We start from the raw sequence: 14,469 nt of genomic DNA on the forward strand, positions 1-14,469 counted from the left end.
AAAAAAAAAAATCTCTCCATGGTATACCTTTTTACTCTCTTAATGGTTGGTGTCTTTTAATGAAAAGACAGTCAGCTTTAAGCTCTGTTTATAACTCTTTTTCCTTATGATTATGAATGTGTTATTCTTTACTATTCTTCACTATTTCTAGAAATTTTGTTTTACCTTTCACATTTCGGTCCATAGTCCATATATATGACTTTTGTAAGGGTCAAGGTTTATTTTTCACCCACATGTATTTCTAACTGACCCAGATCCATTTATTGCTAAGACTTTGTACCGTACATAACATCACCTTTGTCACAAATCCAGAAGTCTCTATGTATAAATCTATTGCTAGACTTTGTTCCACCTACTAGTTTGCCTGTTGAACTGCCAGTGCCACAGAGTTCATTTACTAGTTGTATCCAAAAAGATTTTTAACTGATGTGTCTCATAAATAAGTCATAGGTATACAGTAAAATGGTAGGAAGCATGTTTCAAAGTAAGGTGACTCTTGGGCTGCCATGTTACTTTACCTTTAATCTTTTATGGTATTAGTTGTTAATGGTTATATGTTATATACTTTTATAATCCTGAGGTTGAGAAATGGAAAATATTAATTACTTGAAAAACATTATTAGAGAGCCATTTAGTTTATAAGAAGACATCTAATGTCTACAGAAGAGTTTAATATCTGCCAAGATTAGGCTCTTCCATTTAAGTCAACAATCTGAATATGCTGCTGTTTCACAGAATAAATCCTCTCCTCCCAAGGTATTGTGAGGTGATGCATATCCTGGTTCATTCCTAGGTTGGTAGTTTTCTCTTTGCTATATTAACTATTCCTTTCCTCCAATCTTCTGTGACCTCCCATTCTAGTTATTTGCAGTACTTTTTTGAAGAGAGAGCTCCTGGAGAAGATATTCTGGAAATGGAAACTCCAGGAGAGGAAGATCAGCTGTTGAAATGTTTTTGCTGCAGACTTCTGTGGCTTGAGGATGTGATAACAGTTTTGACTGTGATGAAAGCTCCATGACTCTGACTTGTCTTCCAAGTTGGCGCTTATGGTCACGCTTTGCTGTTAAGTTCTCCACCACTGCCCGTGTGTGTGTGTGCACATTGTTTTTTCTTTCTTTCAGATTCTCTTTAACGTTTCATTTTCAGGCACAGGAGGAGCTTAACACACTCTCCACATTTAAAGTTCTGCTGCTTGTTTGGTGGTTATAAATGTTTTATCTTTTTCGAGATGGCTTCTTTTTTCTCCTTTAATGCATGATTCTAGTGTGTGGCTCACTGTTTTGCTGAAATAAAATTAGCAGCGTGTTTAGTCTCTGTCAAAGAGCTGAGTGTTTAGCTGGTTGTCTTTATGAAGCAATTGTAGATGGTGAGCCTAAAGGTAAAGGTGGTATGGAGTTTCTAGAAGGTAGTAAAGGAAAGACTATATTCATAGTCATAAGAAAAAGGGTGTTAAGTTGAACTTTTATAGTTACAAATGGGACTCTGGCCCTTGGCATCTTTGCAGAGGGTTTTTTGGACTTCTGAAAATCCATTTCTGCATTATTGCCAGTGTTTGTCTGGCTTTTGAAATTTTCCTCATGCTTTGCTTTTTTTCCAGGTTCTCCTAGATGAGCAGTATCAGTCATAGTTCTTTTAATGACCTTGCTTGTTAACTCCAATGTCTAGCTAATTTATGGGTCTATTCTGTAGTCTGTTTTCCCTTTTTAGGGTGGAGGAGGGGATTTTAAAGGGCCTCGTTTGGTCCTATCTGGTATGCCTGGTAGTTTTGATTAGGTGCATGACACTGTATGTGAAAAAGTTATAGAGACTTTAGATGGTGTTATTTTCCTTCAGGGCTGGTGAGGGAGGGAAGTGGTGTTACTCAGTTGTATCTGACTCTTTGCAACCCCATGGACTGTAGCCCATCAGGCTCCTCCATGGGATTCTCCAGGCAAGAATACTGAAGTGGGTTGCCATTCCCTTTTCCAGGGGATCTTCTCAACCCAGGGATTGAACCCAGGTCTCCTGCACTGCTGGCATATTCTTTACCATCTGAGCCACCAAGAAGGACCTACTTTTTTTTTTAGAGAGGATTTAATTTTCTTGTGACAGGCAGAATATGCAGATCACCTTGAGGGAGTTGTGCTGGGTTTCAGGCTTTGTTAAGGTTGGTCTCTTTCTAGTTTTACTGCTAGTCTGTAGCCATTTGGAGGCATCATCTGAAAGAAAGTTCTATGATCTTAAAGGACCTTGAATCCAGCCTTTGATTCCCAAACTGCAAGAGAGTGTTAATCTCTCAGATCTGCCCTTTGCACTCTTACAGCTACTTTTTACTTGTTTCTGTAGTATTTGAGCCCATATGTGTACATTTTAGGAGTTGGCAAATATCTTGAGGGGAAATAACACACAGATTTTGAGACTTTTCTATTTATTTCTTTTCAGGATCTTGTCCTTTCAAGTCTTGGATGCTTTTGCAGTTTCAGAGTCTAGATCTCTGTTTTCTCAGCTTGATTGAATATTGCAGGCTCTGCCTTTATTCCACTCTGCTAGGACTATTATATACCATTTTTTTTATATAAAATAAGCAAGCACATGATATACACACAAAGATATGCTTTTCTCGCCACTTGTTTCTTAAACAAATTGCACCTTGCTGTTTTCAGTTAATGTAATCTTGAAAGTCCATATGTATTCAAAGATATCTTCCTTACTTTTTTACAATAACACAATACTTCATTGTGTAGATGTGGTACAGATACTTTAAAATTGCTTTTTCAGTGAGTAATTTATGATCATATTCTTTTTCTGTGATTTCTAAGAATTTTAATAATAAGACTTGCTTTTGTTTTATAATATCAATAGTATTAGTTCTTTCTCCAGTGTAAAAGTAAACTATTGCCCTAGACTGGAAAGAGGAAGAAAAAAAATATATATACTCCTTCTGAGATTTTTTTTAAATTAATATATTTTTTACTTATAACTGTTGCAATTTTATAGTTTCCCATCTTTGCCATTGGGGTAACATTAGAGATCATTTGGCTTGTAAAGTCTTAGACTTGTCAGAATCAAGTGGTACTTGTATTCAAACCTGGTTAAGAAGAGAAACTTTCACAAATTTTATTAGCTTGAACTTAGAATAACTTTCCTGGTCTACTCCTAATTTAACTTCCATAACCATCTACATCAGTATGCTGTGTACTATTAGTGAGAGAAACAATTTATTCTGGGAACTTTCCCCCTTCATCCTGAAAGAGCTGAGATTCTAAAAGAAGCCAGAGTCCTTGGCTTCCCACTTGCCAGATCCTCAAAAATAGTAGGTTCTAGATTTTTATGACCCAGATGGGTAAAAACATTGATGTTATTCCTTTCCCTATCTAATCCTTCTCCTCAAGCACTTCTAACTTGATCCAAGGTCTGGAGGGATGTTTGTTTCATAGAAATATTCTCTTCTTTTTTTTTGGCTGTGTCACGTGGCCAGCGGGATCCTAGTTCCCTCCACCAGGGCTTGAACCTGGGGCCAAGGCAGTTAAAGCACTGAGCCCTAGCTGTTGGACTGTCAGGGAACTCCTAAAATATTCTAATTCATGGGTTCACAAACTCCTTCTATAAAGGGTTGGATAGTAAATATTTCAGGCTTTGCCGGCCACATGATCTGTTACAGCTTTCAACTCTTCCCCTGCAGCATGAAAGCAGTCATATAGAATACCTAAATGAGTGAGGGTGTGAGTTCCAGTAAAACTTTATTTACATAAACAAGATATTGGGTTGGGTTTGATCACTGAGTTGTAGTTTACAAATTACAGTTCACTGGAGGGGAAAGCAGGAGGATCTTTGTGAGATGTATGGCATTTCAAAATCTTGCTTTCTAAAAGAGGCTAGAATAGATTTGAAGTTTTCAGTTAATTTCTCAACGTTTAAAAAAATTAGACTTCTGTGTAATTCTTAATATACCACAAAGCAATCATTGCTTTATCTCCTGTTCCTCAAATTAATACTTACTACAAAAAAAAAAAACTGATAGAAAATAAAGAATACTGGGAAATACTTATTTTGAAAGTTAACTTTGTAACCCAGACTTATTTTTCATTATTGTATCATAGTACAGAAAGAATTTTTATTATGAGAGAAAGCTTTGTTTTCATTTGTAAACTTTTCTAATTATTTGTTTACTTTTTTAGAAGAAGGATAAAGTCATGAACTTTCTAAGCTTTATTTTATATGTCAGTCAACCAGATAGAATATTATAATAGTTAGAGGGGTTAGCTAGCTCTGATGTCTAAGTTTTAGAAGACAAATACTAAAATGAATTAATTCTAGACTTTAGCTTCAGTAACATCCTTTTTTACATACATTTCATCTTTATAGCCAAATAGCCACATAGAATTTTTCACTTTAGAGTTTAAAGTCATTTTTCTTCCCAATCTTCTCAAACCCTCCCAAGTCTTAACTGCTACTGCTGCTGCTAAGTCGCTTCAGTTGTGTCCGACCCTGTGCGACCCCGTAGACAGCAGCCTACCAGGCCCCCCCATCCCTGGGATTCTCCAGGCAAGAACACTGGAGTGGGTTGCCATTTCCTTCTCCAATGCATGAAAGCGAAAAGTGAAAAGTGAAAGTGAAGTTGCTCAGTCGAATCCGACTCTTAGCGACCCCATTGACTGCAGCCTACCAGGCTCCTCCGTCCATGGGATTTTCCAGGCAAGAGTACTAGAGTGGGGTGCCATTGCTTTCTCCCAAGTCTTAACTGTAGTTACTTAAATTAGTTCTGACCAAAAACAGCAAACATAGAACAGTAAGGTGATTTGTATGTGACAGTTAGATTTCATACCTTTTGACTTATAGATTTTTAGGTTTCCCTCTTTTCTAAAGTATACAGAATGGGAGAGTCATCCTTTGTAGGACATTGCACCCATCTTCATAGACGACATTCTCTTGTCTTTTGTCACAGATGTCCTTGCTACTTAACATAGATTGTCAGAATAATATTTAAAATTAGTACTTTCAAATTGATTTAAACTCTTGGCTTTATGCTAGTAATATTTTCCTTTCTCACTCAGCTCGTTAGAATAAGAGAATTAACTTTATGATCTGTATACTTAAGGATTAAAATTCATCTCATTCATCACCAAATGCTAGTTTCTTATCTTCCTGCTTGAGGAATGGATGTGTACTAATAATTCAAAATTTTCAGGAATTCATACAATCTACATCAAAATTTCTATTTGAGTCATTAAGTATTGTTTTCAGTCTTAATGTCTTGGGTTTACTTATCTAATACTTAGTTTAGATAAGTAAAAATTTCCACAAGTTTTAAAGTGTGCTATTTTATAGATTTTTAAAAATAGATAGCAGTTTGTTTGGTCAAAACTTTGGAAACTTCCTTGTTGGTCCAGTGGTAAAGCATAGAATCTGCCTTCCAATGTAGGGGACATGGGTTCGATCCCTGGTCAGGGAACTGAGATCCCACATGCCACGAGGCAGCTAAACCTGGACGCGACAGCTAGAGGGCCTGAGCCCCGCAACTCCTGAGCCCAAGTCCTGTAGGCTCCTGTGCTGCAACTCGAGGAAGCCCACACGCCACAAGTACCCAGCATGAACGAAATAAAAACTTCAAAAGAGTGATATATCTTTTCTCAAAAAAGTCTGGAGAGAGCATTTTTTTTTTTTGAATTTTCATTGAATTGTAATTGATTTACAGTGTTATGTTAGTTTTAGGTGTATTGCAGAGTGAATCAGTTATACATATATCCCCTCTTTTCTTTCTTAAAGATTCTTTTAACATATAGTCCATTACACAGTATTGAATTGAGTACCCTGTGCTATAGAGCAAGTTCTTATTTATCTGTTTTACATATAATAGTGTGTATATGTCAGTCCCAGTACCTCCCTCCACCCCCATCCCCGGTAACCATAAGTTTGTTTTCTACATCTGTGACTTTACTTCTGTTTTGTAAATATGTTTGTTTGTACCCTTTTGTTTAGATTCCACATATAAGCAATATCATATGATATTTGTTTTTCTCTGACTTACGTCACTCAGTCTGACAGTCTCTGGTCCACCATATTGCTGCAGATGGTATTTTGTTCTTTTGATGGCCGAGTAATATTTCATTGTGTGTACGTACCACATCGTCTCTAGCCATTCCTTTGTCTGTGGACATTTAGGTTGCTTCTGTGTCTTGGCTGTTGTAAATAGTGCTGCAGCGAACATTGGGGGGCATATATATTTTTAAATTATGGCTTTCTCTTGGCATATGCCCAGGAGTGGGATTTTTGGGTCATAGGATAGTTCTAGTTTTAGTTTTTTGAGAAACTTCCATACTGTTCTCCATAGTAGCTGTACCAGTTTTTACATTCCCACCAACAGTGTAGGAGGGTTCTCTTTTGGAGAGAATATTTTTAAAAAATAAAATAAAGAATATGTTTCTAGAGTTAGGATAGAACTTGAGTTATAAAGAATTTTCATTTCTTTGCATTTTTGGAGTGTAAATAGAGTTTTAAAATGTATTAGGCCTTTTTCAAGTTAAAAACGAGGTGTCTATTCATTTAAAGATGTGCTAATTTTTAAAAACTTTACAGATTATATTCCTTGCTACTGTTTCAGCTTCTTTTCATAATGAGAAAATTAGAATTAATCATTGTTTTGGGGGATACATATATTTGACAGAACTGGAAGAACAGACTCGAAAAGCTCTAGAATTGGACCAGGAACGAAAACGAGCCAAAGAAGAGGCAGAAAGGCTTGAAAAGGAGCGTCGAGCTGCTGAAGAGGCCAAGTCTGCTCTAGCGAAACAGGCTGCTGACCAGATGAAGAATCAGGAGCAGCTGGTAAGGGGACCTGAGTTTTATTGGGGAAAAAGAAAAATTCAGGCAAAAGCATGGATAAAATCTGTCCCACAATTTCAGACTGTATATTCTCTGAACACAAATGCATCATCCCATGCTCAGTAGCTCAATCATGTCCAGCTCTTTGTGACCCTTTGGACTATAACCTGCCTGGCTCCTCTGTCAATGGGATTCTCCAGGCAAGAATACTGGAGTGGGTTGCCATCTCCTCCTCCAAGGGATCTTCCCAACCCAGGGGTCTAACTGGCGCATCTCCCTTGTCTCCTGCCTGGCAGGTGGACTCCTTCATTACTGAGCCACCTGAACACAAAGCCCTCTGAACACAAAGGTGTTGGTTAAATGTGTTTTCAGCTCTCCTCGCTATGGTATATGTGCACTCACTGCAAAGACATATCTTTGTGAAAGTGAAAGTCATTCAGTCGTGTGTGACTCTTCATGATCTCATGGACTATCCAGTCCATGGAATTCTCCAGGCCAGAATACTGGAGTAGGTAGCCATTGCTTTCTCCAGGGAATCTTCCCAGCCCTGGGATTGAACCCAGATCTCCTTCATTGCAGGTAGATTCTTTACCAGCTGAGCGACCAGGGAAGCCGAAACATGAACTCCTAAAATACATTCAAATACCTTTTTATTTGAATGTATTTTAAAGCAGTAAGTAGAACAACAAAGAAACATGAAAACCATGAAGTAAATGAACCATTTTCTGTATTCAGACAGAGGAATACCTGTCATCGTAAAGGTAGTATCAGTGTAAAATTAGACAGTTTGGAGGTTGCAGTATTTATTTACTGTAATAAATAAATGATCAATATTGTGCAGCCACTGCCAGAAGTGTGTTGTACCCAAAATCAACAGTAAAAATTTTGTTTGCCAATGAGGACTAGTAAGAAAATAAGTTCAGATAATGGAAACTGAAAAAAAGAAAAGAAAGAAAGAAAAAACTTCTGTAAAATTGGGTATATTATACTTTCTTTAAAGCAAACCAAAGATCCAAGTAACTTAATGACAGAGTTCGGAAATGAGCCTAAACTGTTTATTTCTTCTTTTAAAAAGAAACCTAGAAATAAAACCATAAAAGATACATAGAGCTTGTACCTAACAAAGGATTCTGATCCCTTAGATTTTATATAAGCTACTGGCATGTTTTGCTTTAGATAAATTGCCATTATGTATATTCTAAATTTTATAAGATAATCATAAGTTAACTATAAGATGGGTCATGATTGGATTTTTTTGTGTGTATTTACTAGACCTGCAAATGATGAGTATGCATGACACCTAGAAGAATTGGGATTTAAATATTGGTTTAGGCATTTCCTTTCTGTATGTCTTTGGGTCTTTCTGAGCCTCAGATCCCTCCCTTTGATCTAATAAGGAGTCAAATGAGATTATTTGACAAAGTGCTATAAAAAGCATTATGTAAACAGTTTTTTCTTTTTTTTCCTTCTGTAAGCATTAGCAAATATTTTATTGACAAAAGTTAAAAAGTAGCTCCTAGGTTCTTGCTATGAAAACAGGAGTAACTTTGTGTACATAGAATAATAAAAAAAGTCTCACTTTGTCTCCTTATGAGCTTATAATACAAATAAGATTTTTATGATCTTAAAGAAATAGTTCCTTTTTTTTTTAAACAGAAGGCTCTATGAGAAACGTATAAAAAGAGTCCATGTTGGAATTCCCTGGCAATCCAGTGGTTAGGACTTTGCACTTTCACTGCAGTGGGCGTGGGTTCTGTCCTTGGTGGGGAAACTAAAATCTTAAAAGCCACATGACGTGGCCAAAAAAGAAAAAAACAGTTAATGTGTATTAAAGCTTTTTTGACTTAAATTATTGAAACTCTGTTATGTTTTTTAGTATTGGCAATTGTTTCATTTATTTTAGGCAGCAGAACTTGCCGAATTCACTGCCAAGATTGCACTTCTAGAGGAAGCCAAGAAGAAAAAGGAAGAGGAGGCTACTGAGTGGCAACACAAAGTAATCATTTGTTCATCACTGTCATTTACCGAACACCTATTTTGTACCCAGCATATGTTGAACTTATAGAGATTAAGATACAGTCATGATTTAGAGGGGAAGAGATACCACTGTGTGAATGTGTACATATTGTAGTTTAATATTAATCTAGTGATAAAAGCTAATAAGTACTTTGAGAACGTGTTAGTTTCTTTAGGAATGAGGCAGGTGTTGGGGACACCCACCCTTAAAAGTTTAAGCTGGCTCTTGAATGACATTCAGTTTGGGGGTAGAAAAGATGGGGACTGAAGAGATAGTCATTCCAGATTGTAGGAATTGAATGAGCATAGGAAGAATCTGATTTCAGGAACTTTGAGAGTTGAGGCTAGAAAGTTAGAGAAGTCATTAAGCTGTGAAAGGCTTTAAGTAAACGCCCTGCTCAGAGGAAGGATGTTGGGAAGTATCTGTAGACTTTGGGCTCTGAAGATTTCAAAACATGTTTGTAACATGATGAAGCATGGTTTTATAAAAACAGCTTAGCAATCAGAATGATGGATGGATTACGATAGTGGGCAGGATTACTTACAAGCTAATGACTCACTAAGGATGTGGCATTGAGAAAAGAGAGGGACAGGAATTGTTGAAGGACATTTTTTGATAGACTCAAAGGGGCATGGCAACCAATTGATTGGCTATAAGGTTGAATTAGAAGAATGTAATCAAAATGATACTGAGATTTTGGAGTTCCTAAGTATGTGAAACCACTGTTGTCTGAAATGGCAAAAAATGTGAAAAATTAGGCTTTACTTGGAAGGGTGGGGAATATAAGGTAGGAGGATTTAATTCAGACTTTAAACTTTTAAATGAAACTATAATAATTATTTTTTACACTCAAAGGTATATAGTTCTGTGACTTTCCTACAACAACATGTACTTATTAGCTAAAATGGTTTTCTTTCACTCTTAAATTTTCTTTGTAGCACTTTGGGTTTCATAGGGGAGTTTTTTGTATTGAGAGTTATGTATATATGTACATGTTGCTGTTTAGTTGCTAAGTCGTGTCTGACTCTTTTGTGACCCCATGGACGGTAGCCTTCCAGGCTCCGCTGTCCATGGGATTTCCCAGGCAAGAATACTGGAGTGGGTTGCTGTTTCCTTCTTCAGGGGATCTTCCAGACTCAGAGATCGAACTCACATCTCATTGGCAGGCAACGTGGGAAGCCCATATATGTACATAGAACTCCACAAAAGTGAAAGCACTGTTAACTTATGTTAACTCTTCCTTTATTAGAATTGTATCCCTCTTAGGAATGATTGATGAACTTCAGGGACACATAAACTTATAAAAATAGTGTATCACAGAAACATATCCTGTGAATTATAGAAATTAGAAAATGCATGTAAAAAAAAAATCACATTCCCACAAATTAGGATCAGTATTTTAACATCACAGTGCATATCCTTCCAGGATCTTTTCCTATGTGCATATGTGTGGTGGTGGTGTTGAGTCACTGAGTTGTGCCCCGATGCTTTGCAACCCCATGGACTGCAGCGTGCTAGACTCCTCTCCTCTCCCCTATCTCCGGGAATTTGCTTCGGTTCATGTCCATTGAATCGGTGATGCTATCTAACTATCTTATCCTGTGCTGCCCCCTTCTCCTTCTGCCCTCGGTCTTTCCCAGCGTCATGGTCTTTCCAATGAGTTGGCTAGTCCCATCAGGTGCCCAGAGTATTGGAGCTTCAGCATCAGTCCTTGCAATGAATATTCAGGTTTGATCTCCTTGCTGGACTTGCAGGATCTTCTCCAGCACCACAATTTGAAAGCATCAGTTCTACAGCTGTCAGCTTTCTTTATGGTTCAACTCTGACATCTGTACATGACTACTGGAAAAATCATAACTGACTACACAGAGCTTTGTTGACAAAATGATATCTCTGTTTTTTAATATGCTGTCTAGGTTTCTCATAGCTCTCCTTCCAGAAAGCTAGGCATCTTAATTTCATGGCTGCAGTCATCGTCCCCAGGGATTTTGGAGCCCAAGAAAATAAACTCTGTCTCTGCTTCCATTTTTTCACCTTCTGTTTGCCATGAAGTGATGGAACTGGATGCCATGATCTTAGTTTCTTGAATGTTGAGTTTTAAGCCAGCTTTTTCACTCTCCTCTCTCACCCTCTATATGAGGCTCTTTAGTTCCTCTTCATTTTCTGCCATTAGAGTGGTGTCATCTGCATATCTGAGGTTGTTGATATTTCTCTGGCAGTCTTGATTCCAGCTTGTGATTCATCCAGCCTGGCATTTCACATGATATGCGCTGCATACAAGTTAAAATAAGCAGGGTGACAGTATACAGCCTTGTTGTACTCCTTTCCCAATTTTGAACCAGTCCGTTGTTCCATGTGTGGTTCTAACTTCTTGTCCTGCGTACAGGTTTCTCAGTAGACAGGTAAGGTGATCTGGTATTCCCATCTCCAAGAATTTTTCAGTTTGTTACGATACACACAATCAAAGGCTTTAGCGTAGTCAGTGAAACAGAAGTAGATATTTTTCTGGAAATCTTTTGCTTTCTCCATGATCCAGTTAATGTTGGCAATTTGATCTCTAGTTCCTCTGCCTTTTTGAAACCCAGCTTGTACATCTGGAAGTTCTTGGTTCATGTACTGCTGAAGCCTAGCTTGAAGGATTTTGAGCATTACTTTGCTAGCATGTGTAATGAGTGCAATTGTGTGGTAGTTTATACATTCTTTGGCATTGCCCTTCTTTGGGATTGTAATGAAAACTGACCTTTTCTGGTCCTGTGGCCACTGCTGAGTTTTCCAAATTTGCTGACATATTGAATGTATGTATGTGTATACATATACATTGGTATCGCTGAAGAATTGATGCTTTTGAACTCTGATGCTTTTGCACTGTCATGCTGAAGAAGACTCTTGAGAGTCCCTTGGACAGCAAGGAGATCAAGCCAGTCAGTCTTAGAGGAAATCAACCCTGAATATTCATAGGAAGGACTGATGCTGAAGCTGAAGCTCCAGTATTTTGGCCACCTGATGCGAAGAGCCAACTCATTGGAAAAGACCCAGAATGCATGGAAAGATTGGAGGCAGGAGAAAAGGGTGACAGAGGATGAGATGGTTGGATGGTATCACCGATGCAGTGGACATGAACTTGGGCAAACTCTGGGAGATAGTGAGGGACAAGGAAACCTGGTGTGCTGCAGCCCATGGAGTTGCAAAAAGTTGGACATGACTTGGTGACTGAACAACAACAGTACAGTTGTATGTCCAGAGTGAGCTCATGCTGTACATACTGTTCCATTTTAGTCAGTTTTCATCTCATCTTAGACTATATTCAAAAGTTTTCCATTTAGATATAATTGACATATAATGTATTTTCAGGTGTATAATATGGTTCGGTATTTGTATCTGTTGTGAAATGATCATCATGGTAAGTCTTATTAACATCCATCATCATATAGCTACAGAAATTTTCATCTTGTAATGTAAACTTTTAAGATTTGCTTTCTTAGCAACTGTGAAATATAGAGTATATTATTAACTATAGTCCATGTTAGTCCATATAATGCTGTACATTATATCCCCATGACTCATTTATTCTATACATGGGAGTTTCTACTTTTTGATTCCCTTCTCCCATTCCTCTTCCACTTTTGTTTCTGGTAACCATTGGTCTGTTCTTTGTATCCATAAGCTCAGTTGTTTTGTTTTGTGTGTTTTTTGATTTTTTAGATTCCATATATAAGTGAGGTAATTTGTTTTCTCTGTCTGACTTATGTTACTTGGCATAATACCCTCAAGGTCCATCTGTGTTGTTGCAAATCGCAATATTTTCTTTTTATAGCTGAATAATATTCCACTGTATATGTGTACTGGATGGAAATCCAATATCTTAAGATTTTGGAAATCCAAAATCTTAATTTTTGAACATATTATCTTTATATTTATATTTGCATTGTATGGGGACTTCCGTGGTGGCTCAGCAATAAAGAATCTGCCCTCAATGCAGGAGACTCGGGTTTAATCCTTGGGTCAGGAAGATACCCTGGAGAAGGAAATGGCAACCCACTCCAGTAATTCTTGCATGGACACTCCTACAGACAGAGGAGTGAGGAGTCTTGCAAGCTTCCGTCCATGGGGTTGCAAAGAGCCAGACATGACTTAGTGATGAAAGAACAGCAATACAATATTGGACACTTAGGTTTCTTCCCTATCTTGGCTGTTGTGTAAATAAAGCTGCAGTGAACATATTGAGGGGATGCATGTATCTTTTTGAGTTAGCGTTTTGTTCCTGTGGATAAATACTCAGAAGTAGAATAGCTGGATTATATATAGTAGTTCTGTTTTAAAATTTTTTAAGGGATCTTCATACTCTTTTCCACAGTGGCTACTCCAGTTTACATTCCCAGTGAAGGTGAACAAGTGTTTCCTTTTTTCCACATCCTTACCAACACTAATTATTTCTTGTCTTTTTGATAGTAGCCATTCTTACAGGTATGATGTGTTATCTCATTGTGGTTTTGATTTGCATTTCCCTGATGATTAATGAAGTTGAATATCTTTCCGTGTGCCTGTTGGCCATCTCTGTCTTCTTTAGAAAAAATGTCTGTTTATATCATTTGCTCATTTAAAAAAAATACTATTAGGGTTTTTTTTTTTCTTTTCTGTTGAGATGTATGAATTCTTCACATATTTTGGGTATTAACACCTTATCAGACCTATAATTCACATATATTTTCTCCCATTTTGTATCTTGCCTCTTCATATTCTTGATATATATATGTATGTGTGTGTGTGTGTATATATATATATATATATATATATATATATATTGCTTTGCAAAGCCTTTTGGTTTAAAGTCGTCCCACTTGTTTGTTTTTGTTTGTATTGCTTTTGCTTTTGGTGTTAAATCCAAAAATTTATCACCAAGACCTATATCAAGGCACTTACTGTCTATATTTTCTTGAAAAGTTTTATGGTTTCAGGTCCTATGTTCAAGTCTTTTGATCCGTGTTGGGTTGATATTTCTCTCGTGTGTACAGTAGGCGTCCAGTTTCATCCTTTTGCATGTGGCTGTCTAGTTTCCCTTCCCCAATCTATATTCTTGGCTGTTTTGTTGTAAGTTAATTAACCATATATGCCTGGGTATATTTCTGAGCACACAGTATTCAGAATTGACCCAAAAAGTCTATTTGCGCTAATTTGCCAAGCCAGTGTCCAAATAGGACTTTGCATTGCATCTGTTTGCTCTGTCTCTTTTAGTAGGGCAGTTCTTCTTTTTGTGATACTGATTTATTAAAAGGATCCACATTGTCCTTCCTTCTGTATTTTTCTAGTTTCCTTATGATGTCATTCAGCTTGTCTTTTTTCCTTCAGTATTCTTGTAAGCTGAAAGATAAATCTAAAAGCTTGAAGGATTCAAGTTAAAAGTTTCTGGCTATGATGCCTTATAAGTGAAATTTTCGTATAATTTACTATCCAAACTGGAACACTTTTTGAGAGTGTAAGGGAGTGTTGTTAATAATTACACCAGGACTTTTCCAGGCAACCCAGCACGATATAATTACTCAGACAATTGGTGATGTTCGATATTTCCTGTTGCATTATATCAGAAGACACTTAATATCTGATTGGCCCACCATTAGTTATTTTAATTGATCATGGGATTAGAGTAATAACAG

General features: G+C 37.2%; 1 protein-coding gene across 3 annotated transcripts in view; it reads left to right on the plus strand.

Moving 5' to 3' along the window:
- RDX (radixin) overlaps positions 1-14,469 on the plus strand; it is a 103,992-nt gene that overhangs the window by 62,938 nt on the left and 26,585 nt on the right. For all 3 annotated transcript variants that reach the window (XM_018059816.1, XM_018059814.1, XM_018059815.1), the window contains exons 11-12: positions 6,644-6,804; positions 8,705-8,797. In XM_018059816.1, the coding sequence (XP_017915305.1) occupies positions 6,644-6,804; positions 8,705-8,797 (254 nt within the window). The remainder of the gene's footprint in view (positions 1-6,643; positions 6,805-8,704; positions 8,798-14,469) is intronic.

Source organism: Capra hircus, chromosome 15, assembly GCF_001704415.2.
Source record: "Capra hircus breed San Clemente chromosome 15, ASM170441v1, whole genome shotgun sequence".
In the NCBI taxonomy this organism is placed as follows: domain Eukaryota; kingdom Metazoa; phylum Chordata; class Mammalia; order Artiodactyla; family Bovidae; genus Capra; species Capra hircus.